Source organism: Pseudopodoces humilis, chromosome 20, assembly GCF_049639895.1.
Source record: "Pseudopodoces humilis isolate 2021_Gansu_Grassland_sample_001 chromosome 20, ASM4963989v1, whole genome shotgun sequence".
Classification (NCBI taxonomy): Eukaryota; Metazoa; Chordata; class Aves; order Passeriformes; family Paridae; genus Pseudopodoces; species Pseudopodoces humilis.
In genome coordinates this window covers 3,799,118-3,827,057 of record NC_142219.1, presented here as the reverse complement: position 1 = coordinate 3,827,057, position 27,940 = coordinate 3,799,118, and the positions used below count along the sequence as shown (strand labels likewise).

The 27,940-nt window shown below is 56.0% G+C and overlaps 1 protein-coding gene across 1 annotated transcript in view; it reads right to left on the bottom strand.

The window, feature by feature from the left end:
* The window catches only part of RPH3A (rabphilin 3A), a 29,666-nt gene extending 5,710 nt beyond the window's left edge, over positions 1 to 23,956 (bottom strand). The window contains exons 1-16 of the mRNA XM_088065192.1: positions 23,861 to 23,956; positions 16,754 to 16,950; positions 15,681 to 15,695; positions 14,888 to 15,022; positions 7,571 to 7,700; positions 7,290 to 7,376; positions 6,791 to 6,953; positions 6,367 to 6,393; positions 4,256 to 4,393; positions 4,058 to 4,153; positions 3,876 to 3,932; positions 3,598 to 3,807; positions 2,737 to 2,816; positions 2,104 to 2,178; positions 960 to 1,069; positions 56 to 182 (exon numbers count right to left, since the gene is read on the bottom strand). Coding sequence (XP_087921318.1) covers positions 56 to 182; positions 960 to 1,069; positions 2,104 to 2,178; positions 2,737 to 2,816; positions 3,598 to 3,807; positions 3,876 to 3,932; positions 4,058 to 4,153; positions 4,256 to 4,393; positions 6,367 to 6,393; positions 6,791 to 6,953; positions 7,290 to 7,376; positions 7,571 to 7,700; positions 14,888 to 15,022; positions 15,681 to 15,695; positions 16,754 to 16,830 — 1,527 coding nt within the window. The 5' untranslated portion in view covers positions 16,831 to 16,950; positions 23,861 to 23,956. The remainder of the gene's footprint in view (positions 1 to 55; positions 183 to 959; positions 1,070 to 2,103; positions 2,179 to 2,736; positions 2,817 to 3,597; positions 3,808 to 3,875; positions 3,933 to 4,057; positions 4,154 to 4,255; positions 4,394 to 6,366; positions 6,394 to 6,790; positions 6,954 to 7,289; positions 7,377 to 7,570; positions 7,701 to 14,887; positions 15,023 to 15,680; positions 15,696 to 16,753; positions 16,951 to 23,860) is intronic.
* Positions 23,957 to 27,940: the final 3,984 nt, after the last annotated feature.

Below are 27,940 nucleotides of genomic sequence, written 5' to 3'. Positions count from 1 at the left end.
GAGCCATTTGTTGGCAATCCCGACGGGAACAGAAGGAATTTCCACGGACACTCACTGGTATTACTCTCTCCAGGCAGATGTTGAAGTTCTTCTTCTGGTTGGCTTTGAGTTTTTTCAAGGCAACTCTGGTTTCTCCGATAAACTCGTTGTGGCCGAATTTGTCCTCGTCACACACGGAGATCCTGGAGGGAAGAAGGGAAAGGGGAACATCAGCCATGGAGCAGTGTCTGACTCCAGAGACAAACCCACCCCTGCTGGGGGGAGGGAAAAGCAAAAAGCAAAGCAAAACAAACCCACCCTTGATCTGGATTTCTTCCGACCAAAAGCAAACAACCCCAAATTTCTAGCTTGCCAAAAAAAAAATTCAAAAAGTAAAAATAAATTATTTTAAAAAAATCAACATTTTAAATATTTGCTTTGTGATGGAGCAAGAAATCAAGAGGTGGAAGTTTATTGAGGGGAGAAAGAGTCACGAATTTTGAGAGCTATTTTGTATGGACTTCTTTTTTTCTGAGATGTCAAATCAGCAGAGATACACATCTCTATGATGATAAAAATTATAATAAATTATTATTTATTATAATTATAATATTATATTATAATTATATATTATAAAATATACTAATTATATAATTAACATTACATATTTATTATAATTAACAATTATTGAATATAATAAATTATAATTTACTTATAATATAAATAAATATAAATTATATATAATATAACATAAATAATATAAATTATAATTTATTTATAATCAATAATTTACTATTAAATGACAAGGTCAAAACACCAGTCTTCCTCTCTTAAAAGAACCATCCAAATGAGCAACCTCACGTGGATTTTAACCCAAATCCATATTTCCCGCTGCCCCAGCCCCGCTGCGCACTCCTGGGTGACATCCACAGCTCCCATCCCACCCTCCCGTGGGATCCCTGGGCTCCTGCTGGCCTTGCCTGAGGGTTTTCCTCTGCATGTCCTCGTCGGTGATGCCGTGGTACACCAGGGTCTCGTTCCACACCGGGTTCCGGGTGTTGCGCAGCGTCTTCGTCCGCAGCTTATTCGACTGCGGGGTGGAGTAAACACGGGGGAATTACACCCCGGAGTTCCTCCCTGCCCAAATCCCAGCTCCTGGCAGGGATGCCCCATCACATCTGGCACAGCTGGGTGCTGCTGGGCCAGCGGCTCCAGGGGAGCGTCACGGTGGAACTTTGCGCAAGCACTGGGGGTTTGGCGGCACGTGGGGGCCGGGAGAGCCTGGATTTTGTCACTCCCTGGGGTTTATTCCCTCAGGGAGAGGGAAAAGGGCACCCAGGGCAGGCTGCGGGGTCACAGCTCTCATGGTTTAAAGGAGGTGACAGTGGGGGAATGAGGAGCTGTCACTTGCTTGTGTGTCTTTCACAACCATACATTCAAAATTTAAAAAAAAAAAAACACTAAAATAAATTTCAGGAGATGAGAGCAACAGAAATCAAATCTGTTCCCAACAACATGCCTGGCTTTCCCCCGAACAAGAGCATGAATCCCCTGTGCATAAAGCAGAGCTGTAAAATCAATCCAATGATTTTATTATTATCAGTTTTCCCCTGGTTTTACTCCCGGATCTTCTGAGCAAAACCCTGCTGCGCCCTCTAAGCAATGAGCCAGCACTGCTGGTGGTGGTCATTCCTTCAAGATTTGCCCACCAAGATCAGCTCAGCTGGGCTGGGGAGGGAGATTTCCAGGAATTCCCATGATGGAGCCAGAGCTTCCAGCACGGTTCTCTCCCCACAGCTCCAAACGTGCTGCAGCTCCCAAGCAAACGGATAATTCCAACCCTGGCCATAATTAGACTTTTGGGCAGATGTTTTGTGATGCATTAACAGCAATGCCTCCTCTGGAGCTCCCCTCCATCCCTGAGCAGACTCCTGCCTGCAGGATGAGCTGTTCCTCGGGTCTGGGAGAGCATCTGGGAACATCCTCCCTGTTCGGAGAAACCCCCGGGGGAAAACAGCAGCGAGCGGAGAAATCAACGGGGAAAACCAGATCCGAGGGAGGGACCTGAGTGGGATTTGAGAAACCTCTGCTCCATCCACAGCACCAAACCTGGCAAAGCCTCACCTTGCTGGCTCCAGGCAGGAGGTGCAGCTTCACGTAGGGATCAGCCAGGCCATTGGAATCCATTGGTTTTAAGCCCTAAAAAAGGATAAAGGAAACACAGGGCATGAATCCTCCTTCAGCAAAGCCAAGGCAGAGGAAAAGCTGCCCATGAAAAACCCCAAGAGAAAATGTGTTCAGTGGCCCTCTGCCCCGAGCGGCTGTGAGCGCCAGGATGTGCTGAAACACCCGACCCATCCCTGGAAAAATCAGAATTGTAGAATCACAGGATGGTTTGGGCTGGAAGAGACCTCAAATATCAGCCAGCTCCACCCCCTGCCGTGAGCAGGGACATTTCCACTGTCCCAGGTTGCTCCAAACCCTGTCCTACTTGTCCTTGGACACTTCCAGGGATCCAGGGGCAGCCACAGCTTCTCTGGAAGGACTGTTCTCCCACAGATCTCTTGGAGTCACACAAGGAAAAGCTCCCCCAACCCTCCCCAGCCAGGAACAGCTGTGGCTGGGGTCGCCCAAGGGAGCAGCCTCTGCCAGCAGCCACATGGCTTCCATCCCATTGTACCAGAGAAACTGGGAGCCAGATGGATTTAAAGCAGGGAAAAAGGAGGGGAAAAAGGAGTGGAAAAGAGGAGCTCTTGCCTTGGCCTTGATGAGGGTGCAGTGCAGGGAGCTGTTGTCCTGGTCGTAGAGCAGGCTGAACTCCAGAGCTCCCAGTGTGGCTGACAGCGAGGGAGGAGGAGGAGGAAACCTCGTTAAAACCCCAGCCAATAACTTCATTTAATCATCCACGATTAGTAATAATTAGAAAGATTTGCGGGTCAAAAGTAAAAGCTGTTTAATACAGTGAGACTGTGCTGGCAGCGGCCAAACCACCACAAATCCCGGCGGATTCGGGAGCTCTGCACAGCTTTTGCCCAGGGAGAGCAGCCTGGCTCTCCAATATTCACCAGGCAAAGGAGGAGTAACCTCACCAACCCTTCCCATGGCAATTCCACCCTGGACCACCCTGAGGAGATGCTCCAGCTCATGAACAGCACGTCCTCCCGGGGCTGGGGCTCAGCACCTGGCTCCTGTTTTGGCCTCTTGGAAACCAGCTCAGGCTTGTGTTCCTTCATCCCAGGGATGAAGAGCAGGCACAGAAAGCATCAGCTGCTCCCATCCAAGCACCTGTTCCCAACCCTGAGGAGCTTTCCCACCCAGGATGTTCTACCACAGATCCTCAAATCAACCCCCAGCTCCAAGCCCCACAGGGAAGCAACATTCCCCAAGGACATTCCCTGCTGGAGACCCACCTGCAGCATTCCCCAAGGACATTCCCTGCTGGAGACCCACCTGCAGCATTCCCCAAGGACATTCCCTGCTGGAGACCCACCTGCAGCATTCCCCAAGGACATTCCCCGCTGGAGACCCACCGCCTTCCAATGCGAGTCACGCCCTCCCACCAACCTCCTCCAAATCCCACACTTCCCAAAGAAACTCCCTCCCTCCCTGGGCACGTACTGCCTTCATCCGAATCGTAGCTGTTGGCATCCTCCTCCTCCTCCTCGCGTTGCTGCTGCCGCTGCGGGGCCGCGGCTGCCGGCGGGGGCTGGCTGGCAGCAGGGGGCTGCCAGGCTGGTCTGTCCTCCCTGCCGGGGGGCGCGGCAAAGCCCCCTCCCCGCTCCTCCCTGGCGGCGCCTCGGGGCTCCGGGGGTCCCAGGGGGGGGCTCGCTGCGGGAGGGACCCCGTTAGCCCCCGGCCCGCTCTGCCCCAGCCCCCCGCAGCCAGCCCGGCCTTACCTTGTCTCTCCGGGAAGCGGGAGGGGCCCCCCGGCCTCGCCGCTGCGGCCGCCGGCGCTGGGGACAGAGGTGGCATCAGCCCGGGACGTTCCCTCGTGGCCTCCGGGCCAAGCCAGAGCGTCCCTGGCCCGGGGGTGTCCCCAGGGACTGAACGCCTTGGCCGCGATCCCATCGCATCCTACCTGCGGGCGCTGCTGCCGGGCCGGATCCAGCGGCGGGAGCGGCGCTGGCCGGCGGGGGTGGCCGCTGGCCCTGCACCGAGCTGGTTCTCTTCACACCTGCGAGGACAGGGGACACTCAGCGGGAAGCAGCCTCGGGTGGCTCCCGCCTTTGTGTCCCCTCGCTGTGGCCCCGCAGGGATGCGGGAGCGCCGCTCTCACCGGGGCTCCTGCTGACCCCACTCTCGGCAGCCAGGTCGCGGCTGTCGCTGTCCCCACCGGTGTCCTCGCTGCCGCACGGACCCGGCCGGCCCTCGGCAGCTTTGCGGCTCCCCCGGGCGGCCGCTGCGGCGTCGGTGCCTGCAGGGAGAGGGATGAAGGAGCAGTGAGGCTGGAAAAGCGAGCTGGCATCGCCGGGTGCTGCCCGGCCTGGCTGCCAGCGGCGGGGGGACAATGGGCACGGACACTGCAGCAGAAGGACTCTGCGCCATCAAACCTGCAAGCAGTGCCCAGGAAATCCCCAAGGACACGAGAAAAACAAGGCCTGAGGTATCCATCACCTGGTCCTCAGCACCCATCGAAACCCCTGATGGCATCCCAGCTCCACATTCCTGGGATTGGGGAGGGGGTGATATTTTCCTTCTGCTGATCATCACCCATTTATTGAGGAGACAGCTGTGGAAGCTGCCTCGGCCTCTCCCTTCCATCACCCAGCAGCCGCCGTCCCAGCGGATAAATCCCAGCCCGGCACTCCGGGGTGATGGATTGCAACCCCACGGACGTGACGGGAAAGGTCTCGGCGCTCACCTGGCTGCCGCCGGAGACGCCAGGGATAAATCTTTGGCGTGACATAAATGGGCTGTTTCTCCTTGGCTGGGCTCTCAGGGTCACCGGGCGCGAGGACAAAGCGGAACGCAACAGATTGTGGGGGGAAAGGAGGAGGGAGAGAGGGAAAAACACCGGGAATGCTGAAGAGCAGGGAAGGGAGGTGGTGGAAAATGAGCATCCAGGAGCGGGAGCCCCGTGGTGCAGAGAGAGCGGCGCAATAAATAATTTTCCAAGGGAGCTGTAGGAAAATCATGGGCACGGCAGGAGCATGCTGAGCACCGGGAGGGACGTGCGGAGCTGCCAAAGCCTTCCCGACTCCAGGAGCCGTCGGATTAATAAAAGCCGCCCGTGGGGCTGCGAGGTTTAACGGCACCCGCTACGGGCGTAATTAAATTGCCTTAATTAAGTGCCTTCCCCAGCTGCTGCTGCACGGGAAGAGGGAGAGCGTCAGTTGGGGGCATCAGAACCCGGCCTAAAGGAAGGGTGGGATGGAGGGGATCATTCCAAGCTGGAACTGTCCCCTCAGCCTTTCTTTACTTCTTCCATGGAGCCAAGAAGAGGAAGGTTTGCAGCCATGGAGCTGCTCCCAACTTAATGACCACCCAAACGAGCAGCAGACGGTGTTGGAGGGGGATCAGGGATCCTCATCCCCTTGGCATCCCATGTGGAAGTGTGAAAATGGGGGCTGCCACTCGAAATGAACTCCCAGGGAGACTTTCCCACTCTCCCCATCCCCCTGACAGGAGCCAGGCTGGGGTTGGGCTCTTCTCCCAGGTAAGAAGCAACAGGACACGAGGAAACGGCCCCAAATTATGCCTGGGGAGGTTTAGGTTGGATATTAGGGAAAATTTCTTCACTGGAAGGATTGTCCAGCCCTGGCACAGGCTGCCCAGGAGTCCCCATCCCTGCAGGGGGATTTAACAGCAGTGTGGCCCCTGGGGACATGGGGTGGCCTTGGCAGTGCTGGGGGGAATGGTTGGACTCGGTGGGCTTTGAGTGCTTTTCCAAACGGAACGTTTGGATTTTTCCATGGCTGGAAGTGCTGGAGGGTGCAAGGAATAACCAGAACGAGCCACTGCTGCATCCTCGTCCCGCTCTGCCTCCCGTGCGCAGCGCAAGGCTCCGCTGCTCCATCCCCCGCAGACAGGAACAAGCCCCCACAAGCCTCCTAAACTTTCTCCGGGAGGTTTTCCAAGGACTGCGGTTAAATAACCAGGAAAAAAAAAACCCAAAAAACCAAAAAACCCCACCTGCCCCTCCCAGCAGGACCCACCACCCACGGAGGCGGCTCTGGAACGGCAGCGGCTCAGCCCCGGCGTGTGCGGGAGGTGGGGAAGCCCTGGAATAACCCGGGCTCCCCCCGCAGGGTGGGCGGCAGCAGCCGGGAGAGGTCCTGCTGCAGCATCCCGGGGGAAACTGTGCGGGAAAACGCCTTGGGAATAGAAGGAGGCAGGGACGGGGCCGGGCACAGGCGGCGCGGGGAGGGGACAAAGGCCGGTGCTTACCCTCGGTGTCCTCGGCATCCGTCTGGCCTTGGGGGCACAAACAGAGCGAGAGGGGGTGAAGCTGCGGCCCGCGCACCCCCAACCCCAACCCCGGGACACGCCGCCGCTGTTTTCCCGGATTTCCCTATTTTATCCCTATTTTTTTTCCAAGGCTTCTCCATCACCTACCCAGGCACTGCCCAAACTCTCAGCCGAACGCGCCGATCCCCACCCGCGGCTGCTTTGTCCTGCAACCCCACCCATCCCCACTTGGAAATCCTGGATAAAATCCTGGATATCTCCAGGCTCCCCTTTAGGACACAGGCAGCAGCCACACGACTGCTCTGGATGCTTTTTCCCCAGAGTTTTCCTCTTGCCGAGGATGGGAAGGAGCCCCGGAGCCTCGCTGGCAGGGCTGGTGGGGACAGCAGCCGCTGTCACCTACCTCGGGTGGGTGCCCGGGAGGGGAGTTTGGGGTCCGGGGCGGGCGGCTCGGCCTGGCGGGGCTCGCTGGGGGTTTGGGGTCCCTTCTTGCTGATGGGCATCGGCTGCGGCAGCATCTGCTTGGGCAAACCCTTGAAGAACCAGGCACCGGAGCGTTTCCACACCTGCGGGAGCAGCGCCGGGGCTCTCAGAGCTTCATCCATCCCACCGCGGTCCTCCTCAGTGCGACCCCACATCCCCGCCCTGCTGCCCATCCCGCGAATTGATGAATCAATTAACTCCCTGGCTCGTACTGCAGCAGCCAATCTCTGCCCAGCACAACAAACCCCAAACCTTTGTTTTCGTGAAATAAAACATCATTTTGTGTAGCAAACATCCTGTAAGAGCCTCGCCCAAACAGCGGGCTGGGCGAGGCTGGAGGCCCCGGGGAGGCTGAGTCCCATCTCGGAGGTGTGGGGTGGGGACAGGAGGGGACAGGGGGGGCGGGGGGCCACACGCACCTCCCGCTGCTCGCTGCAGATCTTGCAGAGCCAGATGGCCTGGGGCCGGTTGTTGGTGGTCTGCACGCCGCACTTGGTGCACACATTCTGTGGGTGAAACGAAGAGCAGGGTGACACCGGTGCCACCAAAAATGTCCCCAACGCCAGCAGCAGGCTCCGAGAAGCTTTTCCTGCACAGCCACCGGTGACTCCGGGGATGCCGGGCTATGGAAACGGGCACCCAAAATCCGCGCTGCCCGCAGGGTGGGGAGGTTTTTGGGGCTCTGGGGAGGGGGTCTCACCTTCTTGCAGTCCTCGCAGACGACACGGGTGGAGCCCCTCGTCCCCAGCTGCTCCCCGCAGAGGATGCAGCGGTTGACACCGTCCCCCAGCACGCTGCGGCGCATGTCCTCCAGCCGGGTCATCAGGCGCCTGCCAAGAGGGCACAGGGAATGTCAGGAAAGGCGCTGGGAACGCCAGGAAAAGGGCTGGACACGGGGGTAGGTCCTGCTCCTCGAGGGTGGGCGCTGCCTTTGGTCCGGCTGTTCCTTTTCCAGGTGTGGCTCCCCACGGAGCCGCTCCCTTTCCAGCTGCAAAAACACATCCCAGTGGGAAATAAGGATCCGACAGGTTTATACGGCACGATATCGACTTCCAGGGATGCTGCTGGAGAGCCGACACCAACCTCAGCTTCGTGGACATGGGAAATCCACCCAAGGCAGCACCTTTGCATGGAGTGATTTGTCCCTGGATGGAAATCTTTCCACCCAGTCCCAGCCTGTGAAGAGCTGAAGGAGGAGATCCTGGAAGGGCTCTAATGAGGACTGAATTAATGAATTAATTTGCTTATTATTTGAGGAAAAAAAATTATGTTTTTAATATTTTGATTAAATATATTTTGAGAAAATAATGTATATTTGATGGGAATTCTTGCAATGAAATGAAAGCCCACTGGAGATCAGGATGTAAAAACACACCTGGTTCCCACAAAAGTAATAATAATAAAAAAAAAAAAAGACCCCAAACCAGTTCAGGAAGTTTTGGAGAGCCAGCACTGGCTGAAGGAGTTTGGAAAGCAGGAACGAGCTGCCGGCCGAGCAGCCGGGAGCTGGCGTCGGCATCGCGCGCTCAGCTAACCCAGAATCCTGGCCCTAAAAATAGCGTGGCCAGGGGAAAAAAAAGCTGCATTATTTATGCCATTGAGTGAGGAAGGAATGAAGAAAGGGAGGAGGAGACCCGAGCCCACCGGAGAGAGCAGCCCCCCGTGGCAGCCTGACCCAGATCCGACGGAGCCGCGGCGGAAAAAAACCACCCGGCGTTGAAAAGATATTTTCCCACGTGTGGTGACAGCTTCGGATTTGTGGTGACTCGCTGCCAGCGCCTCTGAAATGCTCAGAAACCATCCACAAGTTCCCTGCACACACGAAAAATGACTCTGGGGTTGGTGTTGGACGGCCAGAATTCCATGGGGGAAAGTCGAATAAAGGAACAGCAGCAGGAGGAGGGGAAATTAGAGGAGCATGGAGCAGTTTTGGTTTGGAGGAACCTTAAAATCATCCAGTTCCACCCCTGCCATGGGCAGGGACACCTCCCACTAGACCAGGCTGTTCCAGCCTGGCCTTGGGCACTTCCAGGGATGAGCAACCTGTGCCAGAGCCTCACCGCTCTCCCAGGGAGGAATTTCCTCCCAAAATAAAGCATTTTTGGACGTGCCACCCATCACAGCCCAAAAAGGCCTCGCTGCAGTCAATGGGAGCATCTCAAAGCCACCAAGCCCAGCCAGGCTCAGGGATGTGGATCCCTGATTCCACAAATTATCCAAGCCAAAGCCATGTTAACACATCAACTCTGCCAAAAGGCAGCCGGGGTTCTCCCACTGCTCCCCAGGCAGGGGCCGATCCCTCTGGGCTCCGGCTGCCGCTGCGGAGGAGCCTCCCGACACCTCCAGCTGATCCTGCAGCCTGTTCCCAGCTGGAAGCCGGGCTGGGTGGGCAGCAGCAGAGCCAGACAGAGCCAGCAGTGGGGACAAGGCTCTGTTGTCACAGCTCTGGTGTCACCAGACAGCAGATGGGAGAGCTCACGGGTTCCTGACGGCAGCAGGAGGACGTGGGGTTGGAGATCCAGCGATGCTGGTTCCCATCCTTGTGCTGGCAGCCTCTGAACCACAGCAGGGGCGTTTTGTGCTCTCCCACTGCCAGCCTAACTCCCTGCTCTGGGGTGGGATGGGGTTTGGAGCAAGCTGGGCTGGTGGAAGGTGGCCCTGCCCGTGGAATCAGAGGAGATCTGAGGTCCTTCCAACCCAAACCGCTCTGGGATTTACTTGAGAGGTGCCGTGGTCCATCCCTGCCCTTCACATCCACAGGTGGTTCCTTCCTAGGGAATGACCCAGCTCTGGAGCCGCCTGGGGCCCTCCCAGGCTCCAGAGCCTGCGGCAAACACAGAAATCCCAGAGACTCCAGCAGAGCTGCATCCATCAACACCCAGCCAGCAATTCCAATTAAAACCCCGATTCTGGCTGTTCCCCAAGTGCTATTTAAAAGGAATTAACCCCAGCCCACATCCCATGGAACGTGTGATCCTCACCTCACCGAGGGGGAGCATTTTTTGGGGGAAAAAACCTCTCTTTTATAAGGAAGCCAAACCCCAAATCCTCTGCAATTCCTCCCTGCTGCGCTGCAGCAGCTCCAAGCAAAGCAGCTTCCAGTTGGAAATCTGCAAGCCCAAACAAACTTATTATAGAAACTGGAACAAATGGCACAATCAAAGGGAGGGGAAAAAAAAAAAATTGGAAAAAAAAGAGGAAAAAGCCTTTGCATTTCAAGAGATTCATTATTTAGCTGCAAAAATCTCTCCCGGGCTCTCATTTACAAGGAGCTGCTCCTTAAGTGGGATTTTTGAACCACTGGAAGAGCTCAGCAGCCAGGACACACCTGTGGCACCACTTGCAAGCCAAGTACATTCCCTAATTAAAACATCCATTCAAGAGGGAGAAATTAGGCTTTTTTTTTTTTTTTTTTTTTTTTATTCCCCCATGACTCAAACGCTGCTGGGAGAGAACTGTAGGGAAAGTTCAATTTCAAGTCCTGCTGTGAACCTGGCCCTGGAAAAGGAGGGGTTGTGCCCAAACCCCTGGGCTGGGAAGCTCCTGATAAAGGCAATAACTGGGAGAAAAAAGCTCAGGTTTGTCTCTCATCCAGCATCTCCAGAGGTCCAAATCCACCCCATCCTCCCACTAATAACCAAGGGAAGCCCTGCCCTCACCGGGAATGAGATTTCTGCCTTCCCCAAAAGCTTTTCTCTCCACTGGGTATCATTTCCTCCTCGCTTTTATTGCACATAACCAACCCTCCAGCTCATCCCTCTCCCTTCCACGGCTCCAGCAGCATCTTCCTCTGCCCACCCCTCTGGCCTCTGCCAGGTGGAATTCAAAGAGCAGGAAATGTCCTTCCAATTGTTAAAATAAGGGGAAAAAAATCTGGGAGTGGAGTAACCGGAGCCTGTGGCAGGGAGCTGGCTCAGGGACAGCCCCGGGGATGGGGAGAGCATCCCTCACCTGCCAGGGAAACAGGGATTTCAGGGATTAGGCACTGATGGGAGAGAGACAGGACCCAGATGATGGAGATCAGCCCAATCCCAGGAATACGGTTTGGAAGGGGGAAGATGAACGGCCCCAGGGCACTGAGGAACATTCCTTCGTGTTCCTGCCGCATTCCAGAGCCCTGGGACAGGCAGGGAAGGACTCAGGGGCGCATCCCAACATTCCCCATGATCTGTGGCAGGAAAAGGATCCCACAGGGATGAAGGGTGACCTTAGGCTGGGTTCAGCCCTGGAGGGGACAGAATCAGCTTTGTCAGAGCTGGGTTTAGGGCTGGACTCCACGACTTCAGAGGTCTTTTCCAACCCAAACGATTCCATGGAACTCTCAGCACTGCAGCAGGAGAAGAGGGATGGAAAGAGGGACAGAGTGACCGGGATGAAGTGCTGATGATCCCAGGAAACGAGACTTAACAACGGAGCAGGAGTTTGCTGTGCTTAAATATTCATCAGCACTGCAGAAACGAATGGCCAAGATGTCCTTAAGGGGCTTTAAATCGTGTCAGGGAGGACTTTTAATGCGGCAAAAAGGGTGGGAGAAGGAGCTGATCCACGGGGAAGGATCAGTGCTCCTCAGTGCCGTGCAGAAAGCAGCAGGGATGGGCTCAGACACCACATCCATGGCGAAAAAAATTCCAGTGAAACACAAAGGAGGTCACCAGGAGCCTCCAGAATGAGGCCCGGCCTCGTCTCCGTGGGGAAATCGAGTGCCTTAAAGGGCTGAATATTAAATTAAGGCTCATTTTCCTGGTGGAAAAGGGACAAGAAAAGCAGCCCAGCTCCAGATTAAGGGAAACATAATTAAAATGGGGATGAGAAATGAGAAGCAATTTTCCTCCCCTCCAAGGGAGCTAAAGGTGAAGCGCCACTGGGGCTTTTCCAGGCCCTCAGGAGAAGACTCCCACAGAGTTTTCCCAGGTATCCCATTCCATGCTCCTCCAGGTGCTTGCAGAATGTGCTACAGCAGGGTGGTCATTTTTGCAGTCTTGGAAATCAGAGAGGAGAGAGGTTTTTTTTTTTGGAGGGGAAAATCTCAACCAAACCCCCACAAAATCCCAAGCAGCGCAAGCTGTCCCCCAGTAATCTCCTCCAGAAACTGGCATCCCAGGAGACACTCCTGTAACCTCCCTGCCCTGCCTTGAGCCCGAATTTTATTTGCTGTGCTGATGAAGATCCCAGGCTGTGGTCCCCAGACAGTTTCCCTGCCACCGAGGTTAATGACTTCATCCCCGGGGACTTCCATCTGCTCCCGCGTTATCCCTGTCTCATCCCAGCCATGAGCAGCCAAATTAAAACCCAATCCCGCTCCAGAGCTGCTCCTCTTGGAGCAAAGGTGGGAGCCATGGGGACACAGGCAGAGCCAGCTGTCACCTCCCCTCTGGGAGAGCCAGCTCCATGCTCTCCGGAAATATCCGTTTCTACCTTGGGATGGTTTCAGATCTTTCCCTCAATGCCAGGAGCGTGCTGGAACTCATTAGGCCCGGCTGGGTTATTGATGGCCCCCAATTAGAGATGCAGAACGGAGTCAATTAGTGCCTGCAGGTGCTCCTGTGGCAGCTGGAAAACAGGATCCTCATGGATTGCGGCTGGAATAGCAGCACTGTGACACCGGAGTGTCGCAGAGACCCCCGAGCACAGAGCGAGGCAGGGCAAGAATGGATCCATCCTCACCCACATGGATCATCCCTTTCCCCTAAAACTTCCAGCCCCTCATCCCGAAGGATGATCCTGATCGTCCTGCAGCTCTGAGGTCCGGCAGCTCCGGCCCGACGTGCTCCTGCTGTGTCATGTTCAAGATGATTCCAGCTCCTCTCACCCTTCTCTGCGCCATGAGACAAAAAAAAAAAATCCCCCCAACACCAAGTGTCCCTGTCCTCCAGCCCTCATCAGCATCCAGCTCACGTATCCCGCAGGATCCATCCGCCCTCGGAGCTAAAAATACTCCTTCACGGGATTAATTTGAGCTGGGTTTGACACCAAGTCCAATTCCACAAACAACAGCTCAACAAGAGACATCGATTTGTTCCCAAGACGGGGGGACGGGTGGGATGGAGGATACAGGAGATGGAGAGCAGAAAATTGGGAAGGATTTGGGGCGTGAGGAGGTTCATCCACAGCCCCAGCCGTGGGATTCAGGATTCCTCAAGGATTGGGGTGTGAAGCTCGAATCCCTCGAACACCTCCACTTATTGAGGCAACTCCAAGTATTCACCACATATTCCCCCTCTGGAATCTCACCCCGTGTGAGCTATTCCTTGTATTAGCTAAAAGCGGTGTTTTCATGGAATAATAGAATGGTTTGGGTTGGAAACCATGGGCAGGGACACCCTCCACTATCCCAGCTTGCTCCAACACAGCCTTGGACACTTCCAAGGGATTAGGGCAGCCACAGCTCCTCTGGGTGAGTTTTAATGGATTTGTTTTTCCCTTTACGGGAATAGAAAAATCCCAGAAAATCCAGAAAAAAAATCAGGATTTCCAGGAGCAGCTCCCTAAAGCAGCCTGGCCAACCAAGGTCCTCCCTGCCAGAGGCCAGCCTGGCAAACCCGGATTATTTTGTGACAGAAGGAGCAATCCTGGATAACGCCCGAGCCGCTCCCGAACGGATGATTCCGCCCGAGGCTGATCCAGCCGCTGTCCCACATTCCCGGGGCTGAACATCCTACAGCTCTTGTTGTGCAAGCCAACAAACACAAAGGGGCTGGCACGGCTCCCGCTACGCCTCCACGCAGGAGGGGGATCAGCTGCGGCTGCACATCCGCCACAATTCCCGGCTCCCGGCCCCTCCGCCCGGCTTTTCATGAATGAGGATGAGCAAACCTCCTCCGGCTCGGCAAAGAAGGAGAAAGGGAAGGGCTGGGAGCCAGCTGCACAAAGTCTCCCCAGGATGATTTATGCCTCATCCAAGGAGCGTGGCGTTGGAAGGGAATTCTTACCGGGCAGCAAAAGGGCAAGGCCAGGGAAAGAGGTTTGTGAATCCCCGGCCACTCGGGGCCACTTTCACCTGGCTTCTGCCAAAAAAGCCGCGAGAGGGAAGTGCTGTGTGCTGGAAAATGATGGAAAATGATGGAAAATGAGCCCCCAGAGGCTCTGAGGGAGCAGCACATCCATGGGGCACGGGCAGGGAGAGCAGCCCCTGGAGAGGCAAAACCTTCCCAGGATGCTCACGGATCCTCCTAAGCAAGGATTTCTAAGAAATGAGGAAATAAATGCAGCCAGAGCATTGTACCCCAATATTTGAGGGGCAGCAAACTGTCCCTGAGCTGTGAGAGGGAATTTGGCACTTCCCAGAGCAGTGGGGAGTGTGGTTCCTGCCTGAGCCTGAGTGTTTTCCCTGCTAGGAAAAAGAAAAGGAGCGGTGGATGCTTGAACTCGGCAAGGAGAAACCGTCAGGGAAACAGGTGTGATCCCAACGGGATTATGACGATCCCCTCTGGAAAACCATTCCCAGCAGGGCAAGGGGATGGATACCTCGGCATCCACGGAAAGGAAACACGGGCACTTCCCACCCTCTGCACGGGCACCGGGAGTGCTCCTGGTGGAAAATGAGGCACCAGTGGCTGTGGGGACCCCAGGACCCTCCAGCAGCTCTGAGCATCACTCAGCCCTCCTGAGCCTCACACACAGCTCCTTGCAGAGTGGGATTAACCACCGGGATGGATCCATCCCCCCTCCACCCGCATTCCCGGAACGGGGACCAAACTCCTCCGTGCTCTGGCTCAGCTCTGGACAAGCACTGAGCTGCTCCCGAGGATCCCTTTTGGACTGAAAAAAAGCCGGGATGAGAGCAGAGCTCCTGGTTCCAGCCCCCCGGAGCACCAGCGGCACCCGGAGCCGCTCCCTCCCTGCTCACAGGTTCCTCCTGGCCGAGGCCCAAAGATCCCCCGCAGGCTCCATTCGGGAGAAGCACCGCAGTGCAGAGGCTGCTGCCCAGGAAAGCAGCCAAGCAGAGCCTCCTCCCGCTGCCCCGGCGGGCTCGGGGTCCCTCCGTCCCCGTCCCTCGGTGTCCCCAGCGCCGCCTTACCCGATGCGCTCCTGCTCCATCTCCTCCATCTTCTCGGCGCGGGCGATCACCCGGTTGATGATTTCCTTCTCCTCATCCGTCAGCTCCTCGCCCTTGCGCTGCCGCTCGGGCTGCGCTGCCCAGCCCGCCGGGAGCCTGCCGAGACAGCGGGAACAGGGATCCAGCCATGGATCCATTCCCACCCCCGGCAGTGCCCAGGCACCACTTCCCAAACCCCGAACCCAGCCCAGCTCCCCATCTTCCAGATCCCATCCAACCCGCGGCTCCCAGCTCCGCTCTCCGCTTTCAGGGGGTTTCATACGGAGGGAAAACTCATTTTCAGAAATATTCCCATTATTCCCGCTTTTCCTTTGGCGCCCTGGATCACCAGGTTTGCCTGGCAGCCGCGGGACCGGGGCGGTGGCGCAGGAGTGGGTGGCTTTTTTTTTTGGGAACATTTCTCCAAGCACGGGAGCGTTTTTCCCTCTAACATCATTCCCAAAGATCCTCTCTCCCAGCCTGGGCGTCAGGCAGCGCTAACCTGGTGACAGGGTAACGTCTGCCACTCAGGGGTGCAGAAGGCAAACATTCCTCACCTTCCTGCTCTTCCAAAAACCTTTCCTGGCTCTTCTCCCCTCTGGATTGAACAGACCCACACGATCTTGAGCCTTAAGTTCATTAAAACCCTGCGCGACGCTTCCCAAACTTAATTTTTTTTTTTTGCATCCAAACCCAGTTTTTTTCCTGCTCTCAGACCGTCAGAGCAGCAGGGAAAGAGGAATAAGTGGAAAATAAAAGCAAGGGAGATACTTACTGCTCCTTCTCACTGCTGGGAAGCACAGGGAAAGAGAGGGGACAAGGATTAGGTGAGAGCAGGGATGAGGAGAGCCCATCCCACCTCAGGGTGACAGTCCCCAACTCCTGGTCCCTCCCCACAGAGCCCCAGCGCCCCCAAAGAGCGACCCCAAACCTCCAGGCACCAAACCTGTCGCTGTGGGATCTCCTCAGGGCTGAGCCCCTCTGGGACACCCCCTCAAAGGGGAGTTTCTCTCATCTCAGTTTTGTTCCAGAAAGGATCATCCAAAAGGCTCATTAGCTTCTTGTTTCTCAGGTTTATTAATATATCTTATCAAAGACTTGGCAGGTCTTCCCCAGACCTTCTGCACAAGTTCAACCGACCCCAGCTTTGGCTGAAGTTTGGCTTGAATAGCACAAAATGGCCCTGAACTACGCAGTCTCTTTATCTTTATACTTATTTTCACTCAATTAACAATGGACACGTACATTATTTTTCTATATTTCTATATTTTCTATATTTCTATATTTTATGATATTATTTTTATGTTTCATTGACCCAGTGACCCAACACCTGTGTGCTGCACTGCGGAATTTTCTATCCAATCACTTCCTGCTACTCAAAAACTTCCAGAAGAAGAAGATGAAGAAGAAAGAAGGAGGAAAAGAGACAACACCCTAAATCCTCCATCTTGTCTTCTGCTCTCTAAACGAGTTTAAACTCTAAACTTTAACTTTTTCACCCAGTGACTTAAGAAAACTCTCTAATCCACACACACTTTTAGCTTTTCTGTTTAGCTGTTGTTTTCATGGTGTTTTCCTGGATGGCAGAGCTTGGTGTCAGAGATAAGGGGACACTCTGTGCCTCAGACCCTGACAAAACCCAGCCCCCAGCCCGAGATGTGCTCCAGAGGGGACGTGGCCTCACCTCGTGCCAGGACAGAGGGACAGCAGCAGGTCACACAGCCCGGCTCTGTCCCCACCGCCTCGCTCGGGGCGCAAACGCAGCAAAATGTCCCCACCCAACAGCGCCCAAACCAATTCCCGGTGTCCCCCACGGTGCCACCACCCAGCCTGTCCCTGTGGCCTCACCTGGCTCGGAGGGACATGGTTCTGTCACTGGGGCACATCCACCGGTCAGAGGAGCCGCCCAGCACCGCGTCGGTCATCGCCGGCCACCCCGGGCATGAGCTTGGGGACACCGGCGCCCCGCTGACCGTCCCCAAGCCAGCACAGCAGGGACTTCAATCGCTTTGCTCCCAGGTGAAGAAGAGGAGCTCCCAGCCAGGCTGGAGGGTAGAAAACAACAAAAATCCCTAAAAGTCACGCCGGGAAAGGGTTTGTTTGTGGGATTAAGAGGGTTTGGAGCGGGAATGTCGCTTTAGTGGCTGTCTGGATATTGAGATGCAGGAGTTGCCTCCTTCCCAGGAGGGCAGCACAGCCTGGATGTAATTAATGAATCCCCAACCTCACATTAATTATGAGGCTTCAGGGCCAGGAGGGAAGAGGGGGCTCCATTCTAGAGAAACAGCTACAAACAAGGAAACTTTCTGCCCAAATTCCAGCACGCCTCGCTGTCCTTTCCCAAACCACATTCCCTCTGGAAAATAAACCTCCTTTTTCACTTTGGTCCACTGAAATTTTTGCCAAGTGGATCCAGGAGGGAAAAGATAGCGCCAGGATTCGATCAGGAGGGTCTGTCCACTCCTCCCCAGAGGTTCATCCGAAAGGGTTCTTCAAACCCTTCTCCTGAAAATACCAATGGATGTCAAATCCACAGCCTGATTGATCCTTTATTCCCATTTTCCTGGAGGGGTTTTGTCCCTCCACCCACTGCAGGGGGATGGGGATGGATGGATCCATTCATCAAACCACAAATTTGATAGATTTACCTGCAGCAGAGCTAAAAAATTCACAAAAATCCCCTCTGCAGAGCCACGGGCAGCAAGGCTGCTCCCAGCCCATGGATCATTCACCTTCCCATCCTGCTGCCCTGGGATGACGCTGCCTTGGATCCCTCCCTGCTTGGAAGGCACCTCTCAGTTCCCCTCATCCCACCAGGTCTCAACTCCGGCATCCCAGCAGGACCAGAGCTCTGCCCAAACCTGTAAATTCACCTTGGCAGGGCACAAAGCAACTCCAGCAGAGAAACTGGGGAGATTATACCGAGGAAATGATGGAAAACGGGAGCTTGCAAAACTTCCCCGCTGAAATCACCAGCTCCAAGCCAGGAAAGAACACCCAACTTTCCCAAAAAAAAAAGAAAAAGGGTGGGGGAAAACTCTCTGCAGTATTGCAGGGGTTCCTCATCGCTCCCTGAGGAGTCAGTGGAGCCTTGAGGCTCACCTTGGCTTCACGGAAAACTTCGGGATGTAAGAAAGTATTTTTGGAAAAGCAGGAGAAGTGAAGCACGTGGGTAATTAGTGCTCTGCTGGTTCACACAGCGCCTGTTCCCGTGCCAAACCAGAAGGCTCCCATTAACAAGGTCACTTAACGAAGCAAATTGTTCATTTAGGTCCCCCCCGCCACCTCCACAGTCCGCACTGCAGCAGCGAATTCCCGCTGGGAATGAAGCGTCCCAGCACAGCCGGGGGGTCCCGGGGTGGGCACAGATGGGACAGGGAGCACGGGCGGCACCACGATGCCACCACCCGTTTTTGGGGAGAGGCAGGCGGGGACCCTCCCAAGGTCACACGGGGCAGGAATGTCCACCCCAACCCTGCAGCTGGGGAAAAGAGGGGAAAATCCCTGGTTTTCCCAACGGGGAGGGACCAGGAGGGAAAACTCCTTTCCCCGACTGGAACTTTCCGCTAAGAGCAGCGAGGCCGTGAGCGTTCCGCTTTGCTGCGGGTGGAGCGGAGCCCGGGGCCGGTTCCTGAAGGAATACACAATCCCTTTCTCCGCCTATAAATAATAGATTTGGAAAATCTACTTTGCATTACTTCCAGCAACTACCCCCGCTTGCCCTAATGCTTCCTCCGGCGTTTTTAGCGAGCGGGGAAGAACGAAATAACGGCTCAGGTGGTTTTTCCCCACCCCTGCCAAGCCCTGGCTCCCGAGCACCAGGATGTGGCCATCCAAGCGGGGATCGATGGGATGCAGCAGCATTTCCTTAATGAAATGGAAATATCCCGACCTAGGAGTGTGCCAAGACTTTCCAGGGTCTGGCTGACCCCGGAGGGTCTCGGATCTGCCGCCCTGGTGTCGGTGGGGATGTGAGGAGCTGTCTCATCCCGAGGTTTTCCGACGGATGCCGGCAGCTCCCGCCGGCGCCAAGGCGGCGCGTCCCGGGCAGAGCCAGGAATAGCAGTGAGGTCTTAATTTCTGGCCTTAAGGAAGGGCCACATGACTCCAATCACGCCGCTCCATTACTCCTGTGTGACGGAGCCCGTGGATCTGGTCATGCTTTAATAAAGCGGGATTGAACGCATCCCGTGGATCCCTCTCCCGGAGCGGTCGGCGCCAGGAGCCGCCGCCTCGCGGGTCCACCTCCAGCACCCGAAATCCGGCAGGTGCGGTGTCGGGAGCTGGCAGGTCCCATTCGCCCTCCAGCAGCCGTGGGAGGCTTGGAAAGGCAGCGGGATCCCCATGGAATGAGCCCATCCCGCCGTGGGGCCCAGAGCCGCCCTTGGCTGAACACCTGCAGAGAGAGCCCGGTACACAGCGCTGCCCTCACGCACCCCTCAAGCCACCTGGGAATGCCAAACCAGAGGAGAAGAGAGAAAATTCCCTCTTTTCCGGGCTCCCGGGGCAAGGGTGAGGTTTTTCCGGCATTGCCAGCCGATGCCTGCAGAGATTGTCTCCAGCAGCAGACACTGACACAGGCAACCTATTTCTCCCTCCAGCCTCCTGAGCTCTGCAATGCAGCTTTCTTAAATATTGAATAAGTCTGCTGCTCTCACCACCTGCCAGTGCCAATGATGAGGTAATTTTTCCATTGACAAAGCCTGATGCGATTAATCCGGGTGGAAAAAGGCAGATTTTGGGGATCATCCACTCACCTGGAGCACGGAGCAGCGGCAGCAGCCAGACCCCAACCAACCAACCCAAGCTGCTGCTCCGGTGCCAGGCGGGAGATTTTTGGGTGTCACCACAAAGCAGGAGGTTTGGAAGTGGAATGGATCCAAGCTGATCCTCTGTTGGGATGGTGGGGTTTGCACGTTGGCACTGGAGAAGGTTTACGCTCCACAGCTGGAGCTGGGGATGGAAAAGTAGGGGATGAGGATGGAATTGCCTGGTGGGGCTCGTTTTGGGGTGACAAGGACTCACTGAGACCCTCCCCAGATGAGCAGTGTGAGGAGCAAATGCCAAAGCTGGGATGAGCCAGGATGGAATTGTCTCCTCACCACGCAGGGCACACATCCCAGAACACCGAGTTTGGCTGGAAACCTCTCCCAGCTCCCGGGGGGCATTTCCAGCCATTTCCCAAGTCCATCAGGACCACACCCTGCCCTGCTCCATGCCTGGCACCCAGGAAGGGCTGCAAACCACAGGGAATTCCAAATCCCGCCCAAACACCTGGCACGGACACCACACCCCACATCCAGCTGTGCCCTGAGCATCTCCAAACATCCAGGCTTGTCCTTTCCCAGGAAAAGGAGTTTTCCCACTGCACATCCCACACCATTCCCTATGGAACACGTTCATGGCTATGGGGGCAGGCAGTCCTCACTGTCCTCTGGCTCCAGGCAGGATTTGGTACAGCTGGATTTGCCTGCAGAGGGGGGAAAAAAAGGGAAAATGTCCACCAGAGTATCTGCGGGAGCAGCCGTGTAACGCTGCAAGATGATCAGCCACAGGGAGGGGCAGGAGGGCAGCCCAGCCCCGTCGGGTCCCACATGCCCAAACTCCCTCAAATCCCGCTCTTCCGTCATTTCTCTCGTCCCACGTGCGAATGGTTTTGGGAAGCTCGGGAAAAACTGGGCAAGCTGCCCGATGGATGGTGCTCAGGGAGCAGCCCACGGCCCCGGCTCGCCCTGAGGAGCAGGAAGGAGGGAGGGAGAACTCGGCTGGCTGGGAGCTGCCGGGGCTGGAGCTCCTCCCGGACACCTGGGCTGGGACAGGACAATCCCAGAGGGAGCCCCAGGTGTCACAGCTCCGTGTTCCCAAATCTTCCGACAGCCACGGGGTGGGATCAGACCCCTGACCGCCCCACGGAGGCTGAGGGGTCTTGGGAATGCAGCTTTTGGGAAAGACCCAGAGCCAGCCCTGGGGTCGCCACATCCTTCAGCCCTTCTCCTTGCAGCCCCACAACTTCCCGGGTCAGTGTGGTACTAATTAATTAATTAAAGCTCAGTGTGACAGCCACAGCCCACAGGTGACAGTGACAGAGGCAGGAAAAGCAAAACGATGTCCTCCAGGTAAATCCACACCACAGCCGCTGGGAGTCTTTGGGAACACCAATTCCTTTTGGCTTGGCTAGTGCCACTGCTGCCTTTAAATTCCCACAAGGTGCTGGGAGCTGCCTTTATTCCACTCCCCCTGAATTCCCAGCTCCCCGTCATCCTCCAGACAAAGCTGCATCCCAAGGCAGCTGAGCAGCAGCTCAGTCAATTTTATTTAAGCAGCACGTTGACATTTCCTCCAGCAGCTCCCTTCCCAACCGAACACTGTTAGGATGCTGTCACAAGGATTTACTCCTCTTGATTAAAGACAATGGCAAAAAAAAAAAAAATAAAAGGTAAATATTAAATAAATGAAGCGCTCCTGGGTGTATCCCACTCACCCTGGGCTGCCGGAGGGGCAGATCCAGGTGAGGTCTGGGCACACCCCGAGCCCACCCGCTGGTGCTGCCCATCCTCAGGAGCTGCTTAGCAACGGGAAGATCCCTGCAGGGCTCGGGCACAGGGAGCGGGCATCGCCCCCTCGGTGGGGACAGGGAGCAGAATTCCAGCTGGGATCCAGCGCCGGGCCCCTCGCCCAGCGACAGCGGGAGGTTCGGCGCTGGGAAGCACCAGCCGGGTGAGCTCGGAGGTGGCAGGTCCTGCTGACTGCCAGGGGAGGGTGACAGTCCCCGCAGGGATGGCGGAGGGCCGCGGTGTCACCCCGCAGGTGACAATAGCGGGGGTGGCATCCCCAGGGCCGGCCCGGGGTCTGCAGCAGCCTGGGACACTCCGGGCTCCCAGTTTCCCCAGTTCCTGCCCACAACCCCCTCTCACGGAGCCAGACACCGCCGGCACCCCAGATCCGAAGCACAGCGCTGCACCCCAGCCTGCCAGGGCCGGAGAAGCGAATTGCTCCCCGCAGCACATGAACCCTTAAAAACCAGCCCGGCCTCACCCGCCGCCACTCCCCGGCCCTGAGGAAGGCGGAGGAATTCATCAGCCCGGCCTTGGGAAGCAGAGACCCCTCCTTCCCTCCCTCGCCAGCCCTTGAGGCTCGGCTGGGACCACCCGGAGAGGTTCATTACTCCCAGCGCTAATTGGCAGTGACTGCAGTGGCGGCGTCACCGGGCTGCGGGCAGGAGGAGGGCACCGAGCCGGGGCCACCAGCGAGCTGGCCCGGGGGTCACCGCTGCCACCGCAGCGCGGGGACAGCCTCATTGGCATCCCCCACGGAAAGTCCCCCCAAAGTGGCGCACGGAGCCGGGCTCAGCCCCCTCAGCCTCCCCCTGTTCTCCTCCCCTCGCCCTTTCCAAAGCTGGGAATGTTTCACCCCACGCGGATCCCGCAATGAGCTCCGGGCTGTTCGGAGCGCTCCACACCAAAAAAATGTGCTTTTCCCAGGGCCAGCAGGAGCCGGGGCAGCGCAGAGGGGACTCCATGGAGGAGAGGGAAGCGGGGCTGGTGGGGCTGGGATTCTCTGGATCCTCACCCTGCAGGTGATGGCGAGCGGCTCCCACCGCATCGCCCGGCGGTGCCACAGCGCTGCCCGAGGCTGCTGCGGGCGGGCAGCGCCCACCCAGCGCTCCCCTCCTGCGGGATGCCCGGCGGAGAAACCCACGGGATGCGACAGCAATTCCCGCTGTGGGGCTCGGCCCCGGGCTGATCCCTCCCCACGGAATCCCTGAGGCAGATCTGAGTCAGCCCTCCAGCAGCGGCTCGCTCAATCCCTCCCGGATGAATGATGCATCATCAAATTGAGCCCAGTGTCACAACATTAACAATATTTATTTTCAGGCTAAGCTGCAGCCTGGGCTTTTGATACCAGTAATTAAAGCAAATGGTTCATCTGTTCTCATCTCTGCCTCCCTGGAACCAACTGGCCGTGTTTGGAAGCCTTGTGGTATCTTATTTTTTGGGTTTTATTTTTTTTCTCTTCTTGCCAGCTCCCGGTGAGAAGGAGATCAGGCTGATCCACACTCGCTCCCAGGATCCCGGGAGGAGCGTGGCATGGCCCGAGCCCCGAGCAGAGCCGGGGCAGCTGCCTTGGCTCAGAGCTGTTTGAGCAGGGAAATGAAGGAGTGTTCATCACCACACAAAGACAAATTGCCGCTCCAGCTTACAGCCAGAATTATCAGAAAGACACCAACAAGAGACAGAATCAGGTGCCTTTTCTGGAAGAACCCATCCTTGGGAGCGACGGCTTCCAGCAGCCTCAGCCTCATTCCCGAGGTGGTTTTTGCCTCCTGGACGTTCCAGGCTACTCCAGAAAGGTTTTTGGTGCCGTTTGCATCACTTGGGAAAGGAGCAGCACCTGCCAGAGCCCACGGACCACCCTGAGCCGGGCAGTGATGCCCTCGCAGAGCCCCAGCAGGGAGCAGAGCACCCCAAAACGTCCCAGCAGCAGGGTCAGGGCGCTCCCCGCATCCCCCCGCTGCCAGGATTCTGGGAAGGGGCTCAGCCACCGCAGCTCCCACCGGCGACGGGGGAAAAGAGCCAATTTTGGGGGCTTCACCCCTCGCAAATGCCCGACACACTTGAAAGTTGTCCGCACACGGCCAAGACGAGCAGCAGCACCCGGAGCCCCCCTCACCCGCAGCCACGGGCGCCGCCAGCCCCGCGCACCGCCGGGGACCCGCTCCAGCCGCGGCCACCCCCGGGTGAGGGGCGGGGGTGTCACCGGTGTCACCCACCGCCCGCACGCTCCGGGGTGCCGCAACTTTCCCCGGGCCGAGAGCGGGGCGCGGGGGCGAGGAACAGCCCCGGCCGCGCATCCCGACCCCCCCCGAGCTGCATCCTCCATCCCCGTCCCTCCTGAGACCCCCTCCCCGCTGCCACGCCCCGCTGCGGCGCCGGGGGAGCCCCGATCGCCGCTTACCTGGGCCGGGGTGCCGGGGGTTCGGGGTGCCGGGGGTTCGGGGTGCCGGGGGTTCGGGGTCTCGGGGCCGCTCCCCGCTCACGGCCGCGCTGGCGCTGCGCGGCTCCGGCGGCAGCACTGCGGAGGGCGCGGGGCGGCGCGGGGAGGGGACACGGGAGGGGACACGGGAGGGGACACGGGAGGGGACACGGGAGGGGACACGGCCGGAGCCGCCCCGCTCCGCGCCCCAAGGAGCCGCCCCCCTCCCAGGCGCAGCCGCTCGGCTCCCCCGGCACTCCCCTCCCGCAGCCGGCTGGGGGGGCAGCGGCAGCCGCGGGCTCGTCCTCTCCTCCGTGTCTCTTCCATTCATTCTCCTCCCCAACCCTCTCCCACCCTCATGTTCCATCCCCTTTCCCATCCCATCCCATCCCATCCCATCCCATCCCATCCCAGACCGCTGCAGGTCCTCTCCTCCCTGCTCTGGTGAGATTCCCCAGCTCTGGGATCCCAGCACAGGGAGGGCCTGGAGCTGCTGGAGCTGGGTTGGGAGAGCTGGGAATGTTCACCTGGAGAAGGGAAGGCTCCAGGGAAACCTTGGGGCCCTTTCCAGGACCTAAAGGAGCTCCAGGAAAGCTGGAGAGGGACTTGGAGCAAGGCATGGAGGGACAGGACACAGGGAATCCCACTGCCAGAGGCAGGGATGGATGGGATATTGGGAAGGAATTGTTCCCTGTGAGGGTGAGAGCCCCTGGCACAGGGTGCCCAGAGAGCTGTGGCTGCCTGCCCCTGGATCCCTGGGAGTGTCCAAGGCCAGGCTGGAAGGGGCTTGGAGCAGCCTGGGATAGTGGAAGGAGTCCCTGCCCATGGTAGGGGTGGAATGGGATGAGCTTTAGGATCCCCACGCCCTCCTCACCTGCAGCATCCACCAAAAGCCGTGGGAGCTGCTGCCCCTCCCACTTCCCATTTCCTGCATATCCCAAAGTCTGGCAGCCCTTCCCAAACCCTAAAGACCTCCTGACCCCCAGGCACCAGCCAGGACCACGCTGCCTCTGGCCAAGACCTTGAGGGAGGAAAGTTCCTCATTCCTCCAGATTTCACCTCTTCCCTATAAAAGGTTTCCCCCAGCTGCAAGTAAACCCCTGGTGAAAACCCCGCTTTTCATGGGGGATTTAAACAGAAATCCCTGAAGAGAGAAACCCTTGAAGGATGGAGCTTTTCCCTGCCTTCAGCCGGGAAAATATTGCAGCACTGAAAGCTGAGTGTTGATTGGCATCATCTGGATCCTTGATGGACATTTTCTTCTCTTCCAGGCCCAACTCCGTGTTTTTATTTAGCAAAAGAATTGCCTCACTTATGCAAAATACTTGGAGAGAGCAGCACAGGGACTTTCAAGCTGATCTGTCTTGACACCTTCCTTGGAGATTCACAAAAAGCAGCAGCAATTTGAAAATCAGATCTAAAAGTGGCTTTCCAGAAATGAAACAAAGCAACACCTGCACTTGTCTGTTCTAAATCCCTGGCACTTCCACTCTCCTTTTTTTAGCCCCTCTTCGAAAATAAAAGAGCCAGTTGGATTTTTTTTTTTTTTTTCTTTTTGTGGAATTGGAAGTGCAGTTTGGCAGTCTGGCAGATCCTCCAGCAGATCAAAGCAGGGAGGGTTGTATATTTATTTATATATTCATTTTTATATTTATTTATACTTTCATTTTTATGTTCGTTTATACATTTATTTTTATATTTATTTACATATTCATTTGTACATTCATTTATATATTTATTTACATATTCTTTTATATATTTATTTATATATTCATTTATATATTTATTTTTACATTCATTTACATATTCATTTTTATATTCATTTACATATTCATTTATGTAATCATTTATATATTTATTTATATATTCATCTATATATTTATTTCTATATTCATCTATATATTCCTTTATATATTTATTTTTATATTTATTTATATATTTATTTATATACTCATTTATATATTCATTTATATATATTTTTTATATTCATTTTTATATTTGTTTCTATATTTATTTATATATTCATTTATATATTTATTTTTATATTCATTTTTATATTTATTTCCTCCCTGCTTTATCTTCACCCCCGCTGCCCCTCTGGTTCTCCAGGAATTGTTGTGTTTCCCTTGGGATCTGCCTGAACATGGAGCTTCCCAATCCCTCTGACCCCAGACCATCCCACCCAGATCTGGGTGAAGCACCAGGAGCAGCAAATCCTTTCTGGATGCTCAAATTCCAGCACAGAGGCAAAAATCCTGGAAATTCTTGGGGCTGTGCAGCCTTTCCGTGCTCCAGGCTGGATTCCTGTTGGATTTATTCCCGCTGAATTCTGTGGGAATAACCGAGGGATAACAGCGAGCTCATGGATGCAGGTCTGAGTATCCAACCTGTGTTCCCTGCCCTCGGATGGAGCTGGGGATGGAGCCGGGGATGGAGCTGGGGATGGAGCTGGGAATGGAGATGGGAATGGAGATGGGAATGGAGCTGGGAATGGAGCTGGGGATGGAGCTGGGAATGGAGATGGGAATGGAGCCGGGGATGGAGCTGGGGATGGAGCTGGGGATGGAGCTGGGGATGGAGCTGGGGATGGAGCTGGGGATGGAGCTGGGGATGGAGATGGGAATGGAGATGGGAATGGAGATGGGAATGGAGATGGGGATGGAGCTGGGGATGGAGCTGGGGATGGAGATGGGGATGGAGATGGAGCTGGGGATGGAGCTGGGAATGGAGCTGGGGATGGAGCTGGGAATGGAGCCGGGGATGGAGCTGGGAATGGAGCTGGGGATGGAACCGGGAATGGAACCAGGAATGGAGCCAGGAATGGAGCCGGGGATGGAGCTGGGAATGGAACCGGGAATGGAGCTGAGGATCCAAGGATGGAGATGGAGAATCCATGAGGAAACCTCTCCCCTCATTTACAGCACCAATTAGTGGGGTCTAATTGAAGCAGCAGACAGGAGATAGCAAGGGATGAGCCGGCACCGAGATTATCCCTCTGCTATCAACAGAGTCCGATGGAAAAATGGAATGGGAACTTCATACAGCAATTTTCTTCTGTTTTAAATTAAGATTAAAAGAGTTTCGGTGGCAATGGATAAACTCTTGGAGCTCAGGCACGCAAAAACTCTGGATAACAACTGCTGATTCCAGCACAGGGAAAATAAATCAGGAGCATGTCAGGTCCTCCCTGAGCAGCTCCAACGAGTTAAATTAAAAGGATTGATGGCAGCTCAGGCACCCAGGGGAGCGTTTTTCACTCCTGTAAATCACTGAGCTGCTTCCCCCCGAGCTGGCCTGGCCACAGATCCCGATGGATCTACCTCCAGCATCTCCTGGAATGTGACAAGGACCGGCTGCACCATAACTCATCCTCATCCTGCCTATCACACCCACCGAGGGCTTAAGAGGGTTTAAAACACAAGAAAGGTGAGGAAGGATCCACCATCGGGCACCCCAAATCCATCCCCAGTTCCCAGCTCCTCTCTGGGAATGACTCTGGGGAAAGGACAGGGAGGAGAATGGAGGAGGAGTGATGGGCACAGCCCGAGCTCGCTGAATCCACTGAGGTTGTCCCAGAACCTCGGGCACCACAGGGTTTGCACCTCATTTCTCCAGGAGAGAAAACCCCAAGCCGAGGTTTAGGCTTGGAGCAGGAGCATCCCTGGGATTCTCCCTCGGGACACGGCTGGATCATCAACACCTCCAGCCCGCCCTCAGAAACACCCAGCAAGGCAGAGGAGACACCCTCGGTTCTTCCCCCAGTGAAAGCGCTGGGATAAATAAAAAAGCCGTGAATAAAAGAAGGAAGGGAATTTCCCCCCCTTGTCCCTTGGTTCCGGTGGTGCCACAGGGAAGCCGGCTGCTCCAAGGGCTGGGAAAGGGATTTTCTCCTCTGGAGAAGAGGAGCAGCACCTTGGGAGGATCCCGGGATGTTTTTAAGCACCTCCCGTGTCTCTGCTCCCAACCTGCCGAGAATGCCAGGGAGCTTCCACAGCCGGGCGGCTCCAGCATCCCACCCTGCTCCTTTTCATCCCAGGTGAAAAATTCCCAATCCCAGCCTCC